This window comes from Giraffa tippelskirchi, chromosome 8 (assembly GCF_054371585.1).
Source record: "Giraffa tippelskirchi isolate mGirTip1 chromosome 8, T2T-mGirTip1v1.2.pri, whole genome shotgun sequence".
NCBI lineage: Eukaryota > Metazoa > Chordata > Mammalia > Artiodactyla > Giraffidae > Giraffa > Giraffa tippelskirchi.
The window spans coordinates 92,898,875-92,922,870 of record NC_137282.1 but is presented as its reverse complement, the minus strand read 5'-3'; the positions used below and the strand labels follow the sequence as shown (position 1 = coordinate 92,922,870).

General features: G+C 40.5%; 2 protein-coding genes across 9 annotated transcripts in view; one reads left to right on the top strand and one right to left on the bottom strand.

Annotated features, from left to right (window-relative positions):
* Positions 1 to 3,489: 3,489 nt before the first annotated feature.
* MOCS2 (molybdenum cofactor synthesis 2) overlaps positions 3,490 to 23,996 on the top strand; it is a 54,523-nt gene continuing 34,016 nt past the window's right edge. The window contains exons 1-9 of one of the 7 annotated variants that reach the window (XM_081517751.1): positions 3,490 to 3,781; positions 4,799 to 4,920; positions 6,111 to 6,255; positions 8,589 to 8,716; positions 9,303 to 9,453; positions 10,596 to 10,719; positions 12,600 to 12,677; positions 18,838 to 18,857; positions 21,198 to 21,864. In XM_081517751.1, the coding sequence (XP_081373877.1) occupies positions 6,158 to 6,255; positions 8,589 to 8,716; positions 9,303 to 9,453; positions 10,596 to 10,719; positions 12,600 to 12,668 (570 nt within the window). In that variant the 5' untranslated portion in view covers positions 3,490 to 3,781; positions 4,799 to 4,920; positions 6,111 to 6,157 and the 3' untranslated portion in view covers positions 12,669 to 12,677; positions 18,838 to 18,857; positions 21,198 to 21,864. Of the gene's footprint in view, positions 3,782 to 4,798; positions 4,921 to 6,110; positions 6,256 to 8,588; positions 8,717 to 9,302; positions 9,454 to 10,595; positions 10,720 to 12,599; positions 13,775 to 14,100; positions 14,343 to 18,837; positions 18,858 to 21,197; positions 21,865 to 23,996 lie in introns of those variants that run through there. The other 6 variants (XR_014061439.1, XM_081517752.1, XM_081517748.1 and 3 more) reach the window with 6 other exon arrangements.
* Positions 20,974 to 23,996, bottom strand: part of ITGA2 (integrin subunit alpha 2) — a 108,851-nt gene continuing 105,828 nt past the window's right edge. For both annotated transcript variants that reach the window (XM_081517743.1, XM_081517744.1), the window contains 2 exons: positions 23,472 to 23,588; positions 20,974 to 23,044 (listed from right to left, as the gene is read on the bottom strand). In XM_081517743.1, the coding sequence (XP_081373869.1) occupies positions 22,964 to 23,044; positions 23,472 to 23,588 (198 nt within the window). In that variant the 3' untranslated portion in view covers positions 20,974 to 22,963. The remainder of the gene's footprint in view (positions 23,045 to 23,471; positions 23,589 to 23,996) is intronic.

Genomic DNA, 23,996 nt, shown 5'->3' with positions numbered 1-23,996 from the left:
ATTCTCCAGGCAAGAACACTGGAGTGGGTTGCCATTTCCTTCTCCAATGCATGAAAGTGAAAAGTGAAAGTGAAGCCGCTCAGTCGTGTCCGACTCTTAGCGACCCCATGACTGCAGCCTACCAGGCTCCTCCGTCCATGGGATTTTCCAGGCAAGGGTACTGGAGTGGGTTGCCATTGCCTTCTCCAAGTAGAGTATGATGTTTTTGTTGTTTTTGTAAATAATTCTATCCAAATACAAAGCTGAATCAAAAACTTTTTTGTATATTTACAAGGTGCAAGGCTCTCTGCTAGGCTGTTTATTAGTAGATGCTACAATGTGTCTTTATAAGCTGCTGCTAAGTCGCTTCAGTCATGTCCGACTCTGTGCAACCCCATAGACGGCAGCCCACCAGGCTCCACCGTCCCTGGGATTCTCCAGGCAAGAACACTGAAGTGGGTTGCCATTTCCTTCTCCAGTGCATGAAAGGGAAAAGTGAAAGTGAAGTTGCTCAGTCGTGTCCGACCCTTAGCGACCCCATGGACTGCAGCCCACCAGGCTCCTCCGCCCATGGGATTTTCCAGGCAAGAGTACTGGAGTGGGGTGCCATTGCCTTCTCTACAGAAAAAAGCTTGGAATTCTGGGTGACTTGTTAAAATGAGTAATTCTAGATGAGTTGATGTTGAACTAATAATTTAAAGAATAACTATGGCATCATCTATTTTTTACTGAGAAATTTACATACCACCAAAAATATCTTGGGGTTTCCCTGGTGGCTCAGATGGTAAAGAATCTACCTGCAATGCAGGAGACCCTGGGGTTCAATCTCTAGGTCAGGAAGATCCCCTGGAGAAGGGAATGTCAATCTACTCCAGTATTCTTGCCAAGAGAATCCCCATGGACAGAGGAGTCTGGCAGGCTATAGTCCCTTGGGTCACAAAGTCAAACACGACTGAAAGAATAACACTTCCACTTCCAAAAATATCTTAAAGATATCAGTTAAATGACTAATGACTACAGATCTCCCACCACACTTGACTTCCTCAGAGATATTTTCACTTTCTACAAATTATGTTACACTTAATAAAAAGGTACATGTGGACTGAGATTTGAAAATCTATTTCCTCTATTTTTTAACATAGCATATAGGCTTCAACTTGCATAAAGTTACTGATGCTAAATAGCATTTCACGGAGAGTTCCTGATAATGCGCCAAAACGTATGACACGTTGTCTGGGACTAGATACTGTGTAATAGCTAAAAATGACAGCAGAAAATATTAGGGCAAAATAAGGAATTTATTATCTAGCATAAGTGAAAAGTCCAAGGATGAGGCTTTGTCGGCTTTCTCCTCAGAACTGTTTGTGCTTCGGTTGCTCAAAATGACTCCAAGCTGATGCAGGGTCAAGTCTGAAAACCTGTGTGTGTCTGTCTGTCTGTCTTCTGAATGAAAGTGGAATAAAATCCTAGCTGGCTTCCAGGACCTCCCAGGATCGTCAATGTTCAGATGCCCTTTAATCTCTTCAAAATCATCCCACCAGGCTCTCTCCCTTATATTTCAGGCACACTAGCTTCTCGTTTGTTCTTCAAATGTGCAGAGTCCTCTCCTACCCAGAAACCACTTTACCGTTGTCCAGAAACTGTTTCCCCGACACTGCACAGGCTGGCTCCTCTCCTCCTTTAGGTCTCAGCTCAGCTCAGCATTCATTCTCTTCTGACCCGAAGGAACGGGCACCCTGCTCCTCCCCTACACGTCACTCATCAAACTGTCCTTATTTGTTTTCTTACATATAGCCTTTGTTCCCAATGAGAAAGTAAGCTCCATGATGCAAGGACCTTATTCTTATAGCTCACAGATGTATGCCCTGAGCCTAAATAACAAATAAGAGCACTAAATAACAAAGAACACTCAATAAATTTATTACTGTTAAAAATCAAGTAACACAGAAATTTACAAGAGGAAGCAAAAGTATTTTTTATATTATCCACAATTCTACTACCCCGATACGGTTACTGTTATCTGGTGAATGTTATTCCATCCCTTTTTTCGGGCATTAAAGATACACATATGATACTATATACCAATTTTCTTTTTAGATTTTATTTTCACTTGTACTTTATTTACAACAAAATAACTGAAGTGAAACTGAAGGAATTAAAAATCATCAGAATATTTACTTACAAGACATAGTCACCCCTGACATATCCTTCTAAACTTAACAATATTGTGAGAGCTATTAAGCGGCTTGAATCAATATTTTGTTGACTACGTGTTCCAATTTGGGGGCAGTTTCTGTTTTTTAAAAAAATATTCTGATATCACTTACATTTAATTCCATAACCATAATCCCACAGTTGTTTTCGGTTTATATTTAAATGGATTAAATTCTCACCTCCAGTTTTATTTTTTTTCCCATTAACTTCCTTAACACTGAGTTTTATTTAAAGTTTGATTACCCTCTTGATTGACTGGATTTCTTCCCAAGGAGATTTTTAAAGAAGAGCTGTTGGTATCTGAGCTATTGTGCTTTTTGAACTTTTGTGGGTTTAGGAGTGTCAGTTTGCATTTTATCAACACCAGCTTGACTGTATGGAATATTTTGGGTCATTCTTTGCTCTCAGGCTTTTTTAGATATTGCACACCACCATCCTCTGGCATCAGATGTTTCAGACAGGTCTAAGGTCATTGTCATCACTCCCTTAATTTTCTACCTGGATGTGAATATAATTCTTTATCCTTGATGTTTAGTAACTTTGCCAGAATATACCTTGGTGTTGTTACTGTTTAGTCGCTCAATCATGTTTGACTCTTTTGCAGTCCCAAGGACTATAGCCCGCCAGGCTTCTCTGTCCATGGGATTTTCCAGGCAAAAATACTGGAGTGGGCTGCCATTTCCTTCTCCAGGGGATTTTCCTGGCCCAGGGATGGTACCTGGGCTTCCCTTGTAGCTAAGTCGGTAAAGAACCTGCCTGCAATGCAAGAGACCCGGGTTCAATCAAGGGGAGGGCCGCCTAGTTTATACCCGCGTAACTACATAACTACCCAATTTAAAAGAATTCTTGGTGGTAAAAAGTTGGAGATGGTAGAGGAGTGTGCGGACAAATCACTAAGCAGCTAGTAACTACCTAGAAAAAGTATAAATGTATACAGGTCAAATGCCTTAAGCCTCTAATGAACAGTAATCACAAACCGGAAGGCGGGGTAGGAAAAAACTGTCAAGTAGAAGCCTGCAGGTGAGCGAGCGGAAAAGCAGAGTTTCCGTAACGGAGGTGGCAGGTATCCAGGAGAGTCCAGGGTCGGCTCTCCTGTACCTCGGCCCCTCATCTGAGGATACAGGCACGCGTGGTCAGCCTTTTACCCGTTGAATGACAGCCACAGCTCTCGCCCACCAGCGCAACCCATCCATGAGCGAACAACAAACTCCAGGGTTCCGCGGCGCAAACGCAGCGAGGAAAACAGCGGGGCGGAGCCAGCTCTGCGCATGCTCCATGGGAGCGGAAGGGGCCAGCAGGTTGCGCCTGTGCGCTGCGTCCACTCGGCGCCTCCGCTTCCGCGGCCGGGATACCGGGTGAGACTTCCCTGGCGGGATGGTCCCCCGGTGCCAGGTAAGGGTGGGGAGTCCTCCCGGATGTGTCCGCCCTTCCCTCCACAGACGCGGCCCTGCTCAGTCAGACCCCGGAGACCGCCACCGCGGTGGTGGCCCCTCCCGGTTTCGGAGGCCTTGCTATGGCTTCCCCAAGGAAAGTCAAGTCGATTTCTGCAAACTCTAGTTATGCGGGTGACAGCCCGGAAGACCAGCCGGTTCGTAAAGGCTTCTCAGATTATTTTCTAAGAAGACAAGTTTTCAATTTAAAAAGAAATGCACTTAACTAAGAATTCTTAGGTGAAATGTGCTGCATCTGTGCGTTGACCAACCGTTGATTATTTGCAGACCTCTGCTTGTTTCGTGGTTTCCCTTGTGACTCAGCGGTAAAAAAAAAAAAAAAAAAAAAAAAATCCATCTGCAATGCAGGAGCCTCAGGAGATGCGGGTTCGATCCCTGGGTGGAAAGATCCCCTAGAGGAGGGCCCGGCAACCCACTCCAGTATTCTTGTCTGGAGAAGCCCACGGACAGAGGAGCCTGGTGGGCTGCAGTCCATAGGGTCGCAGAGTCGGACACGACTGAAGTGACTTAGCACTCACGCACCTTTGTTTCGTAGAGAATGATTTGCTTCGAGTGATAGGTGGGTTATTTTACTTGGTGGGATCCCTTGGATGGCTGTCTTACATAGGTTTGTCCTGGGGAATACCAGTTTATTCTGTGTTTCAGACCCATCTGCTTTTGTAACTTACCAGGGTTTGTATGTTGCGTAACATAATCCCGGACAGCGGGGTTCAATCTAGTGTAGAGGAATCGAAGGTCATATGACAACCGTGAAAGACGTGCCTTTCACTTATTTGGTTATTTGCGTAATTCATCTCTTGACTCAGACATTTGTTCACTGCCTAAGTGTTTATAAAAGGTGCTATAATTTTATGTAAATTAAAGGCCAACTTCATGGTTTCTAAGAAGATATTGTTAGAGGTTTAGTCGTGCCACGCGTACATTTATAAAACTAAAAAGTATCTGGAAGTTAGTCTAAATTGTACTTAAAGCTTAAATTTTTTTCAAAATTTGAGTTTGTGGATATCCTGAAATTTTTATGGGCACTTTAATTTTCTCTAACTTATCAAAAGTGTGTTTGATTAAAATAATACATTTGAAAAACAAAACTTGGCTTTGAGAGTCAGAAAAGGGCTCTGAATTGTTACTGTTAAATATGTTTTCTTTCTTTTCAGGTGCAAGTGTTGTATTTTGCAAAAAGCGCTGAAATAGCAGGAATTCGCTCAGAGACCATTTCTGTGCCACAGGAAATAAAAGCATTGCAGCTGTGGAATGAGATAGAAACACGCCATCCTGGGTACTTAAAAATTTGTAGAATGTATATGTTAAGCACTTTTTAATATTTAAAAATGCATGAGTAAATGATAAAAGTAAGAAGTTAATGTTGAGTTCCATGTTTAATGTCAAAAGTATCATTAGCTGTATTTTTTCTGAAAACTTAGGTTATAGTATTTAAAAATAAACAGTTCCTTCAGAAGGGTTTTAATATTTTACTTAAAAAACACAGTGAGCTGGGATACTCCCAAAGAGACATGACTGTATTAGCTTTTATAATTTACAAAATACTGAAAATTTAGATTTTGAATTTTTATAGCATTAAATGAAATTGTTACAAATTCTGTTAAAATGTGTGCTTTAAATTTTTATGTCCCACCCCTTCTTTAGAGAACTCAAGATAGAAATTTTTAAGATTGAAAGAAAAATGAAAGATAAGAAATGTTAGCTGCTGCTGAATTTGCATTTTTGCAATATTTGATTAATTTTTTTGTGGTTCTTGAAAATTGTCTAATTTTACTGCTCTTGTTCCTACCTCAGATGAGTCTTCTTTGGAACAAAATATAAAATTGGCTTACCTGAATGTGTTCCAGGAATATTAAGGGTCACTTAAATCCTTGTAGATGTTTAACTTTGAAGCTTTAGTGCTGTGTAGAAGACAGTCCACAATGTACCTTCCAAAAGAAAACTATTCCTTCTTGATTTTAAATCTTCTTAAGTTCTTAAAGTGCCCTGATAATCAATGGAAGTGGTTGGGCCCTGTCCTACTTTACCTTTAACCTTGTATCAATACCTGCTGAGGGGCACTTGGTATTTTGGAACCTTACAGGGTATACTTAGCATACTTGTTTCCTTAGATGGAAAGCTCCTGGCGAGGGCATGCACTGATAAAGAAATGTTTCTTTTTTTTTTAATAATTGCTCTGAATGTTGTCTCCAGTTTAGTGTGTTTTATTTTTGTTTGTTTTGTTTCTTTAATTGCCTAAGACATCCAACATCCACTAAAGAGTTCTTAGCAATTTACTGTGTTCTTTGTGGTGAATAAGTGTGTTCTTCAGTGGATATATACTTTCTCTGCAAAAGATGAGTGAGTTTAATTAGTCGTTTTGTAGAGGATACTTCATAAAGTAGTATTTATGTAATCTTAATTGCAGCTGAGGAGGTTTAGGATCTAACAGCATTGATAGGTCTAATTATAATTTCTGCCCTTCAGATTGGCTGATGTCAGAAGTCAGGTGATATTCGCTGTTCGGCAAGAATATGTCGAGCTTGGAGATCAGCTCCTCCTGCTTCAATCAGGAGACGAAATTGCCATTATCCCTCCCATTAGTGGAGGGTAGTACTTCTGAGCCACCTGGGTATGTGAGAGTTTTTTGCTTAACCAGTCTTGTGGAGCAGGATCATACAGATAATAACCTGTATATTGTTTACTTTATACTCTTTGTAAGACTGCCTGCACCAGCTCTTTATTGGTGCAGGTGTACTTACAAATGCCTATCATCTTTGCAGTTGAATGTCATTTTGATATGTTCACTTTATTGATTTAACATGGTTCAGTTGAGCTTTTATTTTGTGTTGGGCACAGTGCCGGACATTGGTGTTTTAATATTCCTATTTTGCAGAAGGGAAAAATGAAATTCAAAGAAGTTAAAAAAACTTGTCATGATCACATAGCTAGTAAGTGGCAGAGCCAACATTTGAAGTCAGATTATTGGACTTTCTGGGTACTTTTCCACAAATAATGCTTATTAATACTGGATAATAGCTTTCCTCAGTACAGAGAAATGTAGAAAAATTGCGTAGCTGGAAAGTAAGAATATTTCTCTTCCTAAGGAAAAAAAAAAAGCTTGCCATTTTCCAGGTATAAAAAGACAGCTTTATTGTTATAAGTGTATTGCAAGTGGCTCTAGGACCCATGTCATCTTTCCATCTTTCCACTACGTAAAAATGTAGTCCATGTCTGAGTATGATAATGTGTAAGAACCTTGCTTAGTATAATGTGGAGAGGCAAACAGAATGAGGCTTAATTTGTCCCCTGAGAAATAAATAATGTAGAAATTAATGGTCATCCCTAATTGTAAGCTAGGAATGAAAGAAAACTTGCTTAATTTGATAGTGGTTTTATTTCAAAATCAAGAGTAAGTATCATCCTAGACAGCAAAACTTTGGTTGCATTAAAGAAAAGAACAAGCCATGGATGCCTGTTTCTTTTTGCTCATTTTTTCTCTCCACTCTCCTGGAGGGCAGTCCCCCCAAAAGTAAAGAATAAATATTGCAAAGCATGTCGCCTGGCAAGATCTTCTATTTAGAAAAAATACAGTTCTTTGTTAGATATGTATCTCAATTTTATTTGAAAACTGTGGCTACCATATCACCACCATGGTTATAGAAGAATGTTATTTTTTGAGTTTGGAATTTATTCAGAAAACAATGGCCTGCCATTGAAGGTGTATGTGTGTGTGTGTGTGTATGATGATTAGAGCTGTCCTTTGAGATGCCTAGGAAGATACTCAGCAGCAGTGTGTATTATTTGAGTGTGTTTGGCAAGATATTTCTAACATGCAATTTTAGAATCTGTGTTCTTATAGAATCAAGTTATGGGAACTCAGTATGGTCTAAAGTTCATAGATGTTTGGGTTACCTGTATTGTATTGCAAGAAAAAGTGGAAAAAGCTCAGGTGGCATGTGCAGGAGGTTGAAACATCCTGAAATCCGGTAATATCAGAATAATCCAGTAGTTTGTTTTTTTTTTCTTTTCAGTAGTGTGATCATAAATACCCGCATAAGTACCCCTTCCCCAGCCCCCATGCTATGTCTCAGAACCCTATTTGTTTCCATAAGTTATCCTTGTTTGTAATTCCTATTTATTGCTTTGTTCTTCCTCCAACATAAGTGCCCTGAGTGCAGGAGCCAGGTCTTTTGTCCCCTGGCCTATATCCAATCTCTGACACTTAGTGAGTATGTAGCAGATCCTTGATGGATGAAACGAAATATATGGCAAAGGATGTATAGCATCTGATGAATAGGCCTTCAGTTCATTCCCTTGTTTCCTCAGTTACTTAACTGGGTTGTGCCTGATTGTGAAATGAACCCAGTTCCTGTGGACTCGCCATCATTTCTGCTTGTTCTCCTTTTTGGATGAAGAAAAAGCCAGTATTGAGTGTACTGCTTGGTAACATAGTGGTTTAGAGGTGATGCGCCTGTGGATGAAGGAGGTAAAAGGAGCGGTTCTAGAATGGGGAATATTTCAGCCTATGAGATAGATTACCTTTTAAGTGATGATGTTAATGGTAAACTTCTCATAATGTGCTTGATTCATTAGGGATATTTGTAAATTACTGAATTCTGCTAAAATTTTACACTTATTTTTATCATCAGATTTCAGATCATGCCTCCTAACATATCTAAGAGTCACAAAGAGCTGGACATGACTGAGCGACTGAACTGAACATATCTAATGTAGAAAAAAATATAAATTGAAATACAGCTGATAAATTGGATGTTTTGACTCTAGTACCTATATTAAGGTTTGCTATGCATGCTGAGTTGTTTCAATCGTGTCTGACTCTGTGCGACCCTATGGACAGCAGCCCACCAGGCTCCTCTGTCCACGGGATTCTCTAGGCAAGAATACTGGAGTGGGTTGCCATTTCCTTCTCCATATTAAGGTTTAGTAATATCTTATTTCTAGAAAAGATATGAATGAAGTTGAAGAGAAATCTAAAGATATAATAAAATTCACACCTGAGAAACTTTCAGTAGATGAAGTCTCACAGCTGGTGATTTCTCCACTCTGTGGCGCAATATCCCTATTTGTAGGTGAGTTTTAATTTTCATAGCGTCTATTGACTGTACGAGATGGTTGAAGTTAGCAAGTGTTTCTCCTATGCAAGTGTTAATAGAGGATTTTAAGATCCTGAGCAGTAAGCCGAGATTACCTATGGTGTGACTAGAAATTTTTAGTTCTTGTTTTGCTTTAGTAATCTTTAAATTAACCTATGTTTAAAGACAAAAAAAAGTAGAATAAAAGTCGTTATTAATAGAGAATTCTGTGTTTTCCAGATATTGAGGGGGAAAAAATGGTGATGATAATAACTTAATGATAATCCGGGAACATGATGTTTTCCTTTTAAGTGTCAAATCTTAATTCTTAGAAAGGGAATATATGCTGGTTTGTCTTTTGAGTGTTTTCAGTAAACCTGGCTAATCAGTTTCATTTTATTTCCTTATCTTTGTGATAATTATCTTTTGATTTTCTAATCAAATCTTCATGTTTAGAAAATTTCAAAGTAATTTTTATACAAACTGGTATGCTATTAAAAATTCCCCTCCCCTTTTTTTTTTATTACTGTGGCTATTTCAACCATAAGGAGAAGCCTTATTTTGTCTTTTTTTTTTTTTTTAGGGACTACAAGGAATAATTTCGAAGGGAAAAAAGTCATTAGCTTGGAGTATGAAGCATATCTACCAATGGCAGAAAATGAGATCAGAAAAATTTGTAGTGACATTAGACAGAAATGGCCAGTCAAACACATAGCAGTATTTCATCGACTTGGGTATGATTTCCTTTATCAATTTAAAAGTTTAAGTGTAGTTGTTTTCTACCTTTGTACTAATTCTGATTATGAGCTCTTTCACTGGCATCCTATATTACCCTGAGAGGGAGGTTCATGTAGCCTTCTGGCGGACTGTGCCTTTAAGGGCTGCTCGTTATATTGTAACATTTAGAGAGTAGCTGATGCTGTAACAAAGTCCAAATGTGCAAGACTCTTAGGCCCTGTGCCCAGCAGCCTGTGCTGATGTGTGCTAAAGGCCAGGAGACCCTTAAAAGAACTGTTTTGTAGTCGGGAGTTTGTTTATATGACAGTTTGAGATTTTTTGATGTAAAAGCCTCTTGAGGTCATGAAATTAGTTTATCTTTTTGTATCTCTAAGAAGAGTGGAATTCCAGGCTTTGTAAAGAACCCAGCAAGGGGACTAAATCTATCATCTATTAGTTATTACTTTGTCATTGACAGCTATATTTTTTAATAATGTTATCAATTCTGTTATTTACTGTTTACTGCTATTTAATATTTTAAATTCTATGTTATATTCATCACGCGATTACTTTGTATTTCTAGACATTACCTGACCCTGTGCCTTGCTTGTTTGAATCAGATACTTGTTGAATCACTGAGGTCCCTTTCTTCTTGGTGCCCATCAAATAAATCTGATGGATGCACGCTAACAAATTGGTCATACCTTTGGCTTCTGCTAAATGCAACTGAGATGAGTTACTGTTTTCTAACTAAATGGGATGTTTAGGTAAAATAGAACTGGATGTTTAGTTCTGTGTGTGCTGGCTAAGTGGCTTCAGTTGTCTCGGACTCTTTGCGACCCTGTGGACTGTAGCCCACCAGACTTCTCTGTCCATGGGATCCTCCAGGCAAGAATAGTAGAGTGGGTTGCCATTTCCTGTTCCAGGGGATCTTCCCAACCCAGGAATTGAACCCCTCCTCTCCTGCGTCTCCTACTTTGGCAGGCAGTTGCTTTACCACTGAGCCTTTACCATTCTTTACCACTGAAGCTCAGATATTTAGTTCTAGGAATTAAATGTTTGCTGGATTTCAGTGGAATTTTTTTTTTTTTTCACGTGTCGATTCTTTAACATGCAGCTTCAGAGGAGATGATGAATTTTTGTCTTCATTTTGTTAAAGCTTGGTTCCAGTGACAGAAGCAAGCGTTATCATTGCTGTGTCCTCAGCCCATAGGGCTGCATCCCTTGAAGCTGTGAGCTATGCCATTGATGCTTTAAAAGCCAGGGTGCCCATATGGAAAAAGGTAAGTTAGGAAAATACCTACCTTTCTCTCTGGACATGATTTTTTCTTAGGAATTTTTAAAGAACAAAGAAAGAGTACATATAGCATTTATATTCATGGGCCTTCCCTGACTTTATAGAGTCTTGTTTTCTTTTATCTATGAAATAGAGTGTTTATGTAGTAACCTTCTTTCCAAGCATGAAAAATACATGCCTCAAATAATGCATGATTGGGAGAAGATCTCAGCAAATGGTAACAGTTAGAATTCCTAGTCTGGAAAGTTTCAGTGGCTCATATATGCAGTAGTATCCCTTGGAATTGAATTCTCTTGAGTTAGAGAGTCTTTCCTTTGGAAAACAGGAATCATGCATGGTGATTTAGGCAATGGCTAAAATAGAGATTTCTCAAGGCAAAAGAACCTTCTCCTAGAATGCCTTCATTTCAGGGGGAAAAAAAAGGATATTGCCTCTGTGGAGAAAATGCAGAGTGGATTTAAAAACCTAAGTATGAAATTCTAGCTTGTTTTTAGTCCATACATCAAACCCATCAATAAAAGCAAACAATTACCTTCTTAGATAGCATCCCGAAGAGATGAAAAGGCCCAGCTCCCTGATTTCTCCCCTGGTGTAGTAACCTCAACAGCGGGACCACTCAGAACTCTCAGACATGTGTAAATTACACTTGAGAGCCTCGAATTGCCCACGGCATTGTGGCTGATAGCAAAGCTGAGGAATGCATCCAGTGCCCAGTAGAGCAGGGCTCAGAGTGAAGGACCAGAGGGTGAGTCCTTCCTAGGAGCCTCCTGCTTCAGTCAGTGCTGAGATGAGCTAATTGGACTCTGAACCAGCGCTTATGAAATTTAGTGACCCATATTTTCTGAATAAAAACTGAAACCCATTGTTATAAGGGGATACTTAAGAACTAGAAGATAGTGTGTGTGAAAGGAATCTGTCTTAGTGAAGCTCAGGTATCTGGTTGCTTGGCTGTGAGCGAGGCTGCCACCATTTTGATAGGCCATGAAACAGGCCCCTGGAGAGAGCAAGGTAGAAAGAGCATTCCAGAATGAATTGTGAGCCTGGCTGAAAGAGCTGTCTTTACCTGGGAGGAAAGAGTAGACAGCCAGCTAACACAGTAGATGAGAGAGCAGGAGATGGGATGTTGAGGACTAGCTGGGCTTTCTGTTTGCTTCTCTGTCTGTAGAAGCTGAGAGGGTGTCCATAAAATGGAAAAACCTGAACTTTGTGGCCAACCCAGTAGAATCTGATTAGAGAGAGAGAGAAGAGAAAGTGCTATATTCTTATTCCTCTTCTGCCCCCAGACTGTCTACATCCTAGTCTGGTTCTGGTTCTGGCCTGTGCTTTGGAATGATCTGTGATGTAGGCAAGGGGTGCACGGGTGGGGGGGGCAGGCACTTACAGAGCAGTTGTCACCTGCATGTAGCTCAGACCTGGTTAGGAACCTCTGTGGTGGTCTCCTTAACTTCAAAGCTAATGGAAACATCCCTTCTGCCTTTGCAGAAGCATGTTCGGAAATGTGGAAGGTGGGAGGTGTGTCTGATAGAACAAAATGTTTAAAGACCTTCCATCTTGCCTACATATCCTTGCCCAGGCTATTGCCCATCGTGGTCCCAAGTATATTTATTAGTTCATCCCTTTCGATGTTGGCACCTTGCCTTGTTAAGGCTTCTTGTCTGTTGTTTCTCCGAGTGGACTGAATCTTTGAGTGTAGGAAGCATGTTTGTTTATTTTTTTGCTCTCAATGCCTTATGCAAATATCCATTGGATTGTTAAAAGAAGAGCACATTTAAATAGTTGTGATATTCATTTGCCTGATTTATTCCAGTGTATTTGCATTTATTAAAATGCTTTCTTTTGAATTCTTGTTATGGTTCTGTTTTTTAGGAAATCTATGAAGAATCATCATCATCTTGGAAAAGAAACAAAGAATGCTTTTGGGCAACCAGTGATTAAACCACTTAGGTATTTAGAACCCTAAAATTTAAACTTGGTAAATTCTTATCTTTGATCATATTTCAGTTCCTCTTCTCTAGAAGATAGTTTAATGAAGCTGATCTCTTATGTTATACCAGTGGAACAAAAGAGAGGAGAAAAGAAAGCAAAATAAATGAGTGTTTAGGACGAGGGCTTATATGGGAACTAGAGACAGAGGAAAGAAAGGCTTTGGGGGAGAAATGGAAGAATAATTTGAATGCGAGGAATGATGCCTGTGGTGGACAAACAGTTCTATGACTGAGTTCCAGTTGTAATTTGACTCACACTGAGGGGTCACCCCTCATCAGTGACTATCTCAGGCTGCCCCCTGTGCCCCGCCTCCTGCCCCCAGCACCCTGTCCCCACCCCCCTATGCCCAGCGATACTGTTGGCAGGGATGCATTTTGGGAATGTTGGCAGAACTGAAAGTTATAAAAAGTCCTTATCAGATACTCTTGCCATATTTTTAGAATTTATATATTTTAAAAATAAGCTAAATACGATTTTAAAGGTTTAAAGCAATATTTTCTTGTTTTTAAAAACTCAGTGATGATGCGTGCGTGCTCAGTCACTTCATTTGCATCCAACTCTTTGAGACTCTGTCAGCTGTAGCCCACCAGGCTTCTCTGTCCATGGGATTTCCCAGACAAGTATACTTGAGTGGGTTGTCATTTCCTTCTCCAGGGAATCTTCCCGTCCCAGGGATTGAACCCACATCTCCTGCATTGGGAGGCAGGTTCTTTACCGCTGAGCCACTGGGGTAGCCTGATGGTCCCTAAGATATTTCATAATATGAGGATTTCTTCTATTTCAGAATCTAGTATAATCTTATCATAATGCTTATTATATTTTGTTATTAGTATTGTATCAGTATATAAATGAGCATAAAATTGTTGTCAAACAAGACAAACTACCAAGGGTGGTTTGTGTTTTAATGTTAGTTATAAGATTGTACTCACAACCAATTAAGGAAAATTATATAATTATTTAGTAAAGCATTTTCAAATATCTTTTTAGCTTAAGCAGCATTGTTGTTAGTGAAGTCATTAATAAAGTTATGTTTTCTGCAACATCTTTATACTAAATAATGGTCCAGTTTTTGTTTGCTCAACCTATATACTATCTTGATAGATCTTAGTATATAATTTCCATATAGTTCTTTTTTTTTTTAACTGAAGTGTGATTTGTAATGTTTGGTTTTAGGTGTACAGCATAATGATTTGGGGTTATTTCACAGATTATATTCCATTATAAGTTATTGCAAAATTTTGGCATAATTTCCTATGCTGCACAGTAAATTTTTGTTACTTACCTGTTTTATGTATAGTAGCTTGTCTCTGTTCAGTCCACATTCCTAATTTGTCTTACCCCTCATTCTCTCCCTTTTGGTAACCATAAGTTTGTTTTCTAGGTGTTTCTGTTTATATTTGGATTCGTTTGTATTAGTTTTTAGATGCACATGTAAGTGATATCACACAGCATTTATCTTTCTCTGACTTGTTTCACTAAGCATAATACTCCATTCATGTTGTAGCAAAGGATAGTTTCTGTGTGGGGAGTAATACTCCAGTGTGTGTGTGTCTCGTCTTCATAAGCGAGTCATCTGTGGAGCTGCTTTCATGTCTTGGCTGTTATAAACAGTGCTGCTATGAACAATGGGGTGTGTGTATCTTTTGAAATTAAGAGTTTTCATGTTTTCCAGATAGATACCCAGAAGTGGAATTACTTGATCTCATGGTGGTTTTGGGGTTGCACAGAGTCAGACACAACTGAAGCGACTTAGCAGCAGCAGCAGCATGGCGGTTTTATTTTTAGTGTTTTAAGGAACCTCCAAACTGCTTTCCATAGTGGTTTCACCAGCTTACATTACCACCAACAATGTGTGAGGATTCCTTTTTCTCCACATTCTCTTCAATATTTACTTTAGACTGACTGATGATAACCATCTTGACCAGTGTAAGGTGATAGCTCGTGGTTTTGATTTGCATTTCTCTAATGATTAGTGGTGTTTGAGCATCTTTTCATGTGCCTTTTACCTATCTGTATGTCTTCTTTGGAAAAATGTCTGTATGGGTCTTTTGTCCGTTGTTTTGATTGGGTGGTTTGTTTGGTTTTTTTTGATACTCTGTGTGCTTAGTCACTCAGTCCTGTCTGACTCCCTGTGACCCCATGGAATGCAGCCTGCCAGGCTCCGTCCGTGAGATTCTCCAGGCGAGACTACCGAAGTGGGTTGCTTATTCCCTTCTCCAGGGGATTTTCCCGACCCAAGGATTGAATCCAGGTCTCTTGCATTACAGGCAGATTCTTTACTGTCTGAGACATCAGGGAATCCCAAAAAGTACAGTAGTACAGTATAAGAGCTGGTAAAGAGGAGCTGGCATCCAGTGAACAGGTAAGAAGAGTTCCTGACTGGAGGAAGGAGAGGAAGTGGGAGATGGCAGAGCTGAAGGATCGTCAGCAACAGGAGACGGGGAGGGCAAGCTGCAGTTTCACTCACCCCTGACGTTGACGGCACAGGTTCGGGTTCCTTGCTGGATGCAGATAGAATTATCTACCTTCTTGAAAAAATGATCCAGTGATGCCTGAGTAGTAGCTCTCTTTTTCTCATCGTAGATGACATGGTAGCACTGGATTGCATTCTGAACGGCTACTGCAGCCTTCGTGTACCGTTCTGTGTTCAGGTCCTGTGCCTCCAAAGCTGACAGTGCCTCCTCAAATGAAGAAGGGCCCCTGCCTTTTCCTGCGTCGTGAATTTCCTCGATCCTTCAGTTACTGCTTCTGCCTCTTTGTCTCTCTTTGTCCTCCCTCTGGGCCTCCAGTTCCATCAGGTCTTCATTATTAAGCTCCTCCTGTTGTACATCAAGTTCAGTGAAGTCATCTTCCTGCAGAAACAGCTCTAGCTTCTCACTGAGGGTCACTGAGTCACTGAAGACCTCACTTTTGCATCCTCGAAAGCCCACAACTTGAAGGTTCCTTTGGAGGGGACTGAGTATATGTTTATATGAGGTCTATGTGGATTTTGAAATTTTTCTACTCAATTTCTTTAGAGGATCTTTATTGATAGTAATTATAAAAAGAACTGACTCATTGGAAAAGACCCTGATGCCGGGAAAGATTGAAGGCAGGAGGAGAAGGGGATGACAGGGGATGAGATGGTTGGATGGCATCACCGACTTGATGGGCACGAGTTTGAGCAAGCTCCAGGAGTTGGTGATGGACTGATGGATAGGGAAGGCTGGCATGCTGCAATCCATGGGGTTGCCAAGAGTCAGACATGACTGAGCTGAACTGATACAAAGTACATAAAACATTCTCTAAGCATCTTAAAAAAAAAAATGGTGTCTTCATTTTAAGTAGGTTTTGTTTAAATCAGGAACTCAGACTGTTATGCTTTTAAGTCTCCAATGCAGACAGAGGTTAAGGAATTAATCTGGGGCATGCTAAAATTGGGGTGGAGCATCTGACAGTTTTCAGTGCATTGCACTGGACTTGAATAGGGTCGTCGTCGATCCCCTACTTCTCTTAGGAGTGGCAAAGTTAATTGGTGAAATATTTTAAGGAGCTGGCATCACTCTGACATAGGCTTTCTATGTCTGTGACTTAACTGGCTAAGTAGAGTAACCTAAAAAAATTGACCTTTAAATAGATTGTAATGTTTAAAGTCACTTGGGGACTGTGTCTTTGTATGACAGCTTAGGAAGTTCATTCAAGAAGTAGGAAACTGATTTCTTGTGTCTCAAGTGTTTTTAACAGGTAGCAAAAGTGAAAGAGTTTTATCTTTGAGTGAAAGTAGCAGCCGATGTTCTAGTGAACTGTTTTATAATTTTGTGGCTATTCTTGTGCTTTACATATGCTGCTGAGTCACTATATTTTCAGTATGTTCTGAGAAGTAATGATTAAGAAGTTAGAAGTTTGAGTCTTGATCTTAGATCTTGAATGAACCTATTGGACAATTGGAAAGCAATTCCTGGATGTCTCTTGAATCCACTCATTTCTTTATTCTGCTGTATCTGTCATCCAAGCCACCACTCCATTTCTCTTGGACTGTTGCTGTGGCCTGGTGACAGTCCCCCTTCCTTCCCCTACTTTGGTCACTTCATCATCCTATTGAACCTTCTGATAGGTAATCACATCCCAGAACCTCTGTCCTCACCATGACCGACAACCTGCATGACCCGGCTCCCGCCTCACTCCTCTCTTGTTCCAGGCTCCCTGCTTTGCTGTGGTGATTTGTGGCAGGCTTACTCTCCCCGAGGGTCCTCGCCTGCCACTTTGCTAGGATGCCCTTCCTCCAGGTATTCCCTGAGTTGCTTCTTCACTTTATTTCCTCACTTGCTCCCTGATGAAATGTTACCTCTGCAAAGAGCCTGCTCCAACTACACTATCTAAAACTGGATTCCTTGTTCTACTTTATATCTTACAGTGGCACTTACCCACTGCCTCATGTGCTACATCTGTTAGTTTATCTCCATCACTAGACCATCAATTTCCTGAGACTAGGGACTTGTCTCTATCATCAGTGTCTAACCATAACATGCATGCAAGAGTGCTCAGAAGTTTTGTTGGTGTTAAGTACTGAAGTGAAGTGAAGTGAAAGTTGCTCAGTCGTGTATGACTCTTTGCGACCCCATGGACTGTGCAGTCCATGGAGTTCTCCAGGCCGGAATACTGGAGTGGGTAGCCTTTCCCTTCTGCAGGGGATCTTCCCAACCCAGGGATCGAACCCAGGTGTCCCACATTGCAGGTGAGTTCTTTACCAACTGAGCCACAAGGGAAGCCCAAGAATACTGGAGTGGGTAGCCCATCCCTTCTCCAAGGGATCTTCCCGACCTAGGAATCGAACCGGGGTCTCCTGCATTGCAGGCGAATTCCTTACCAACTGAGCCATCAGGGAAGCCCATTAAGCACTGAAGCCCATATTAAACACGGCTGACGTGATGTGTAGTTGTAGTACTTAGTGATGTGTAAAAGTACCTGACGTGACGAATGAACTGGATAGGTGCAGCAAGCTTTTCCTCTCCACTCCTTTCCTCACTCCCGTCCTGTAAGATCTCTTCACAGTTCCTGAGCATCTAGTAAAGGCCTCTTTACGTTAAATGATTTGTGTGGTGTAGTTAGGCATCTTACCCAGCAGAGGGCGCTATAGCCAGGGCTATAGCAAGAGCAACTTGTTAGCTTTTTGCTCTATTTGCACAGAATCAAAAATTTCATATTTAATTAGTAGCCTTTTTCTTTTAGTTAGGTTGGAGTGGTCCTCAGATAAAAATCAGCCCTTCTTTTTGAATAAGAGAATTTCCAGTCTTTAATTGGTTATCTTTAAAATACTAAAGGGTTGTGCTAGGATGAACCCCCAGGGGGTGCAGTGGTCAAGAATCTGCCTGCCGATGTAGGAGACCCCAGAGACGTGGGTGTGATCCCTGGGTCGGGAAGATCTCCTGGAGGAGGAAATGGCAACCCACTCCAGTATTCTTGCCTGGGAAATTCCATAGACAGAGGAGCCTGGCGGGCTACAGACCATGGGGTCGTATAGAGTCAGATACAACTGAGCGAATACATGATAGAATGAGGATTATTTTTATGCTCTGTGTAGTTTTTCAAAGGTGATAAAGAATAAAGGAATTATTTTTAGAAATACTGAAATAAAAAAGTGTTTTCTGATTTGGTACAGAATGCTAGCTTTCATACAGGTGTTTAGCAGCATTTCCTAACCCACTGTGACAAAACAAAGAAAAATGAATGTTCTTTTTCTCCAAAGTTGTATTTTAATGTACGAAACATATAAGATACACTTGCTGGTGGTGGTTCTGCAATCTGTTTTTGTTATGTGCTTCACCAGAATTGAGATGGGCCGAACTGAGGGCGGCGTGGGGGTGTGGGTGGTGCTCACTTGGTGAGAATCGGAGATGTTTGTGCACGGGTGTGAAAGGCAGCACCTACCTCTCAGCCTTTGCATCAATGCACCATCTGTGCAGTGACAGCCAGTCTCTGAGCCTGATATGTATCTTATTTTACAATTTCAGCACATTCATTTCAGCTTATTTAATTCTTAAGAGTAATTCTTTAGAGTTTAGTATTAAAAATTTTTTTTAACTATGCAGATGACAACTCATGTAGGCTGCAGCAGTTTGACTCTTTTTTTCTGTTTCAGGCACATATTTCTTTCTAGAGGTAAGTTGTGCTTTCGAGTGGTGCTTCTCAAACTTTAGCATATTGTAAATCATCTGGTGATCTTATTAAACTTCCAGTTGGAATTCAGTTCTGCGTGGCACCTGAGAGCTCCATTTTGTGACAGGCTCCAGGTGATGCAAATGTTGCCTGCCTGTCAACCGCATTGTGAGGAGGAAGGCTTTACATCTCATCTCTAAACTGTGAAGGCAGTTTGTTGCCTGCAGAACATCCTCATGGCCACTGCTATGATAAGTGGTGATATACATCCTCACTCTTCTTATACTGAGTCTTGACTGACTGTTCTCAAGCACAGTGAGTGCACAAGATAAGTACAGTGAGATCCATAAGTCATAAAGTTCAAATCCCAAAGTGAACAGCTTTATTTTCAAAATGATTTTAATGATATTCAGTAATATGTAAAGAGTGGTCTACAACTGAATAATACTCTTCTGTTTGATTCTCATACTTTAATAGGAGAAAAACTCGTAACTAATTTATGTTGATTATTGCTCCAATTTGATTGTTTCTTAGAAATCAAATGAACTGTGACACTTCATGTACAAACATGCATACATTCATTTTTATATTTTTGGTGGAGAGAAAAAAAGACAAAAACCAGTTAATCCAAACAGCAAATATTCTTAAAGATTTATACATTATGTATGAAGGAAACTATCCAAGACAATTTGTCTTTAAAAAACATACAATTTAACATAGCTGTGCAATATATACATTTACATTTTGACTTTATCTGCCAAAATAAACCAGGTATGAAACCATTTTTTAATATTTACATAATGGCTACATTTTCATTCTTTACGGTTCAAACAGTTAACATTTTGTTTCAAACATTGCCCCCATATATACTTTTTGCCTCTAGATGTTTAGTCTTGCTAATTGATTAAAATGAGTGTGCATTAATGAGGGCATACTCCTAAAAGTTGTGTATATGATTATTTTCTATGTGCAAACTGTATTAAAGATGGACCAGGGAGCAAAGTTTGAGGGATCCTGTTTAATGCTTATGATATCTTAATTTATGAGATTGTCATATATTAAGTTATAACTGTATATCAGAATAGATACACTATAAAATTACACCTTCTATAATAACCACTTGTGTATTACTTGTGTAATAACCATTAGTATAATCACTTGTGTGATTATGATAAATTGTTTTCCACTTTTTTTTCACAGTTAATGTTCACTATTTTATACAAACACATCCAGTTAGGAATCTGTCCAGTTTCTCAGTTTGCTGCTGAAGTGAACAATGCACAAATTTCAAATTTCAATGCAGTTTCTTTAGACTGTTTTACTTTATTATTTTATAAGGCTTGTATGGCAGCCATGCATGAAGCAACTCAGTTCTTACCACATTCTATACACATTGTCTATATACCATTTATGAAATGGAAACTTTAAGATGAGATCTTTTAAGCCCTATATTCTACTTACTTTTAAAACAAAAGTATGGCTGAATAGGAATACAGAGCTGTTTTTTTTTTTAAACAATTTTTAAATATCCTGGATGACTATTCAACCTTTGCTTAAAAGTGCTCAGGGCATACTGCTCAGTGGCGCCTCTGCCTTAGACCTGTGGTCTGGTAACAGAAGTTGTATATTTAGGCCACGTGCTCTTGTGCAGTGATTCTCAACTGGAGCGACTGTACCTTCCAGGATGCGTCAGCCAGTGTCTGAGACATTTTCTGATTGCCACGACGGGGAGAGGGTGCCTCTGATGTTGGTAGGTAGAGCTGTAGACCGAGGCCAGGGATGCTGCTAAACATCCTACAATGCACGGGACAGGCCCCCAGCAGAAAGCGTTACCTGGCCGCAAGTGTCAGTAGTGCCAGGGCTGAGAGACCCTACCCCAGCGAGATAAATGGTGCAGAGACGAGTGGCTGACTTTTTAAGTTTGCAGTAATCCAGCTCCTTCATGGAAACCGTGCCATCAAGGGGACTCATCTAAGGCGAGGCTCGCCAGAGCTCACCAGCTCGCTCTGGGCATGTGACCTCTGTCTAGTGTTTATCTAAGGAAGCTGCGGCAGAGCAGAGGAGGAGGACATGCTGTAATTCTTAGTATATTACTTGGAAGAACTAGTATACACATATATACAGGAGTTAGCCAGTTTATTAAATAGTCTTTATCAACGTAATGACCAGTTTCCCCTCCATTCTGTTTTTAAACAGTCCGTCTTGGAATGAAACAGTGTTTGGGTCCACACAGCTGTTAGGAGACCTGGGCCCTGGCACATGTAACAGGAGACTACCATGCCATTTTTGCTGTAAACCCTGACATTTTATTGCTAATTGTTTCTTCTCCCTTTGTTTCGTCAGACGCAAAATGAATCTGGAACTGTGTCGACAGCCCTGCGCCACCGTCACAGACACACACGGGCACAGGCCTGTTTTCCTGACTTCAGTGTCACATTCTGGGAGGATTGTCTGTCTGTGTTATAAGAAACCCAGACAATGGGTTTTTAAAAGTTGAAAGCGTCACTACTGAGCTCCACCCCAGTCTCCCCCATTTTATGAGGACCCTGACGTTTCAGAGGCTGAGTGACTTGTCTGAAGCTTTAAGTACGTATTTTCTGACAGAAGATAGTCCCCACAGCCTTTGCCTCTGCGCCTTTTCTCTCAGGCCCTCCTAGAGGATGAACCTAGAAACTAACAAACAGAAAAGAAGGTACAGCAGGAGGAATGGCTGCTGTTCCGCATGGTGGCCCGTCTACATCATAAGGACCTGGACGCTTGTTAAAATACAGGTCGTCAGGCTTCATCCCAATCCGATGACTAAGGTTACCAGGAATTGGGGCCTGAGCCTATGTGGTGAGCAAACTCCCAGGTTAAAGTCATTCTTCTGGAAATGTAAGTTGTCCGGAAACAAGCACAGCAGGTGCCTACTAGGTGCTTTCTAAGGTCTCCTTGTAATCTCCTGCAAATTCCTGAGATTGTTTATATTTTACCTTGTTTACCCTGCCTGAAATATCAACAATTAGAAGTTCACTTGGGCTTAATTTTTCTTACATGTTTAGCAACAACTGAAAACAGCTCCCTGAAGTTAAGGGGATTATACAGTAACTCATGCAAGTGCGGGAAGTGGAACGGATGACTTCCTCCTCACACCTGGGGAAGAGCCCCTGCCCTGGGAGTGGAGGTTTGGACAAGAGGTCCCAGGAGGGTGAAAAACTCCAGACTCCTGGAGAAGAATGTGGGCAGCTGCGGGCTTGCAGAATATGGGGGCACCAGGGCGTGGGAGAGGTTCATTGTGGAAGCAGAAAGGATTCCAAAGCAATTACTCAAATTTCAAAAATTCACAAGGTGCCAGCCAGGTCAGCCAGTTTTCATCCTAAAGGAGAAAGGAAATGTCTTCCTCCTTCCCGGCGGGCCTCTAGCAGACAAGATTTTACTATAAATGTTATAGATGCTAAACAAAAGTTAGTGCTGTGGCCTCTAAACCCTTTAGGCCCCTAACCCTCCGCCACTTAAGAGGAGCTTTCCTCTGCAGGAGGCTCCTACCAGTCATCCAGCATGTTTTGATAAGCACATCATCACAAGAAGTGGAACTCTGGGAAACAGCTGTGGGCTGACAACAGCAAGTTTTACCTCGTTTATAAACAAAATTATCACTGAAAATATCCTCTGTGGCAACTTTGGACCAGCAGCAAAAGTTGAAGACTTGTTTTTTTCCCCAGCAGCATCAAAATGCAAGCTAATGATGTATCGACACCTACTACTTCCACTTGTTTAAAAACAGTTGTTTTAAATAATCGGGTTCCCCCGCCCCCAAAGGTTATATTTTTCTCTAAGACTTCTCCTGTTTGGAAACATGTCATGCTTCAGATACAATGTACATGATAATGTAAACTCTGGACCAGCCAGCGTAAAGATCACTTTTTCCTCCATATAAAATAAGTCTTTTACCCTTTGTACCCCTGCCCTCCCAATCCCCTCACAATTTCTTTCCAAACTGACCTGCAGTTCTGTTTTAATTATTACATTATTAAGTTACCCTGGGATTAAAAAAAAAATCCATTCATGCGAATAGTAACTCCTGGCTGTACTGCTGCCCCTTCCCACTATGGTGGGAGCTGCTGGGTGATTCAGCTGTTGAGTTCTGTGGTCTCATCAATTTCATCTGGATTTTTGGTCATTTTTTCATATTTTCTTTTGAAGAATCCAAGCTGTAAGACGATGTAAAAACATTACTACTTGTGGCTTATTTTGTATGAGACCCAGACCCACCCCCAGCCCCGGGAGAGAGGGCACTCCGGAGAGGTGGCTGTGCAGAATATTGACCTGGCATCAGCCCTTCAATGAGGAGATTGATACCCAGAGTTGAATGAATTGCATAAAGTTAAAATTTTCAGGGTCTGCTTAGTTGCAACTGAATAAAACATTCAGCGTCAGCACAAAAGGAAGGTTGGGGGAAAGGGATCAAGACCACTGGAGATAAAATACTTACTGTTTTCAAAAACATGAATGAGAATTTGCAAACAAACTTGCATTTCCTTTTTACTTACAATATAAAATTTAGGGTTGCTCTGTGATAAGGAAATTGGAAAACAGAGGTCTTTAGGACCCTCATTTAAAATACGAAACAGTTCTTACCTTCCATAAAATTGCAACTAGAGCTAATAGCAAAAGGATTCCAGCGATTATACTTCCTACTATCACTCCAATTGGTACTTCAGCTTTCTCATGGGGTTTCATTATCGTAAGGGGAATCTGTAAGTGTATATACAAAACAATTGTGTTAATTTTAGCACTGGGAAAAAAGTGAGATAGTCTAGTCAAATCCTTTAATCTTAAAAGTGATGGTCTAGAAAGGGGATGTGATTTCCTCACGATTGCAATCCTCAGTTAAACATTGTGAAGTAGAATCTCTAGAGAAAATGAGTCTGCAAATACAGGCAAGGTGCGCAAGTCTTCCCCTTTTCTTCCTTTAATTGCATCAGTACTTAGCAGGTATGTCATCTCTGACAATCTCAGATGCTTTAATCATTTATGAAATGGGAACTTCAGTTTCTGACATACACGCAAGTGAAAGCATTGGAACCCAGTCTTGGGGAGGGGAGTCAACAAATTAACCACCCAAATTCCTTGTGATTAAACAGTTTTGTATTGGGTTCCTAA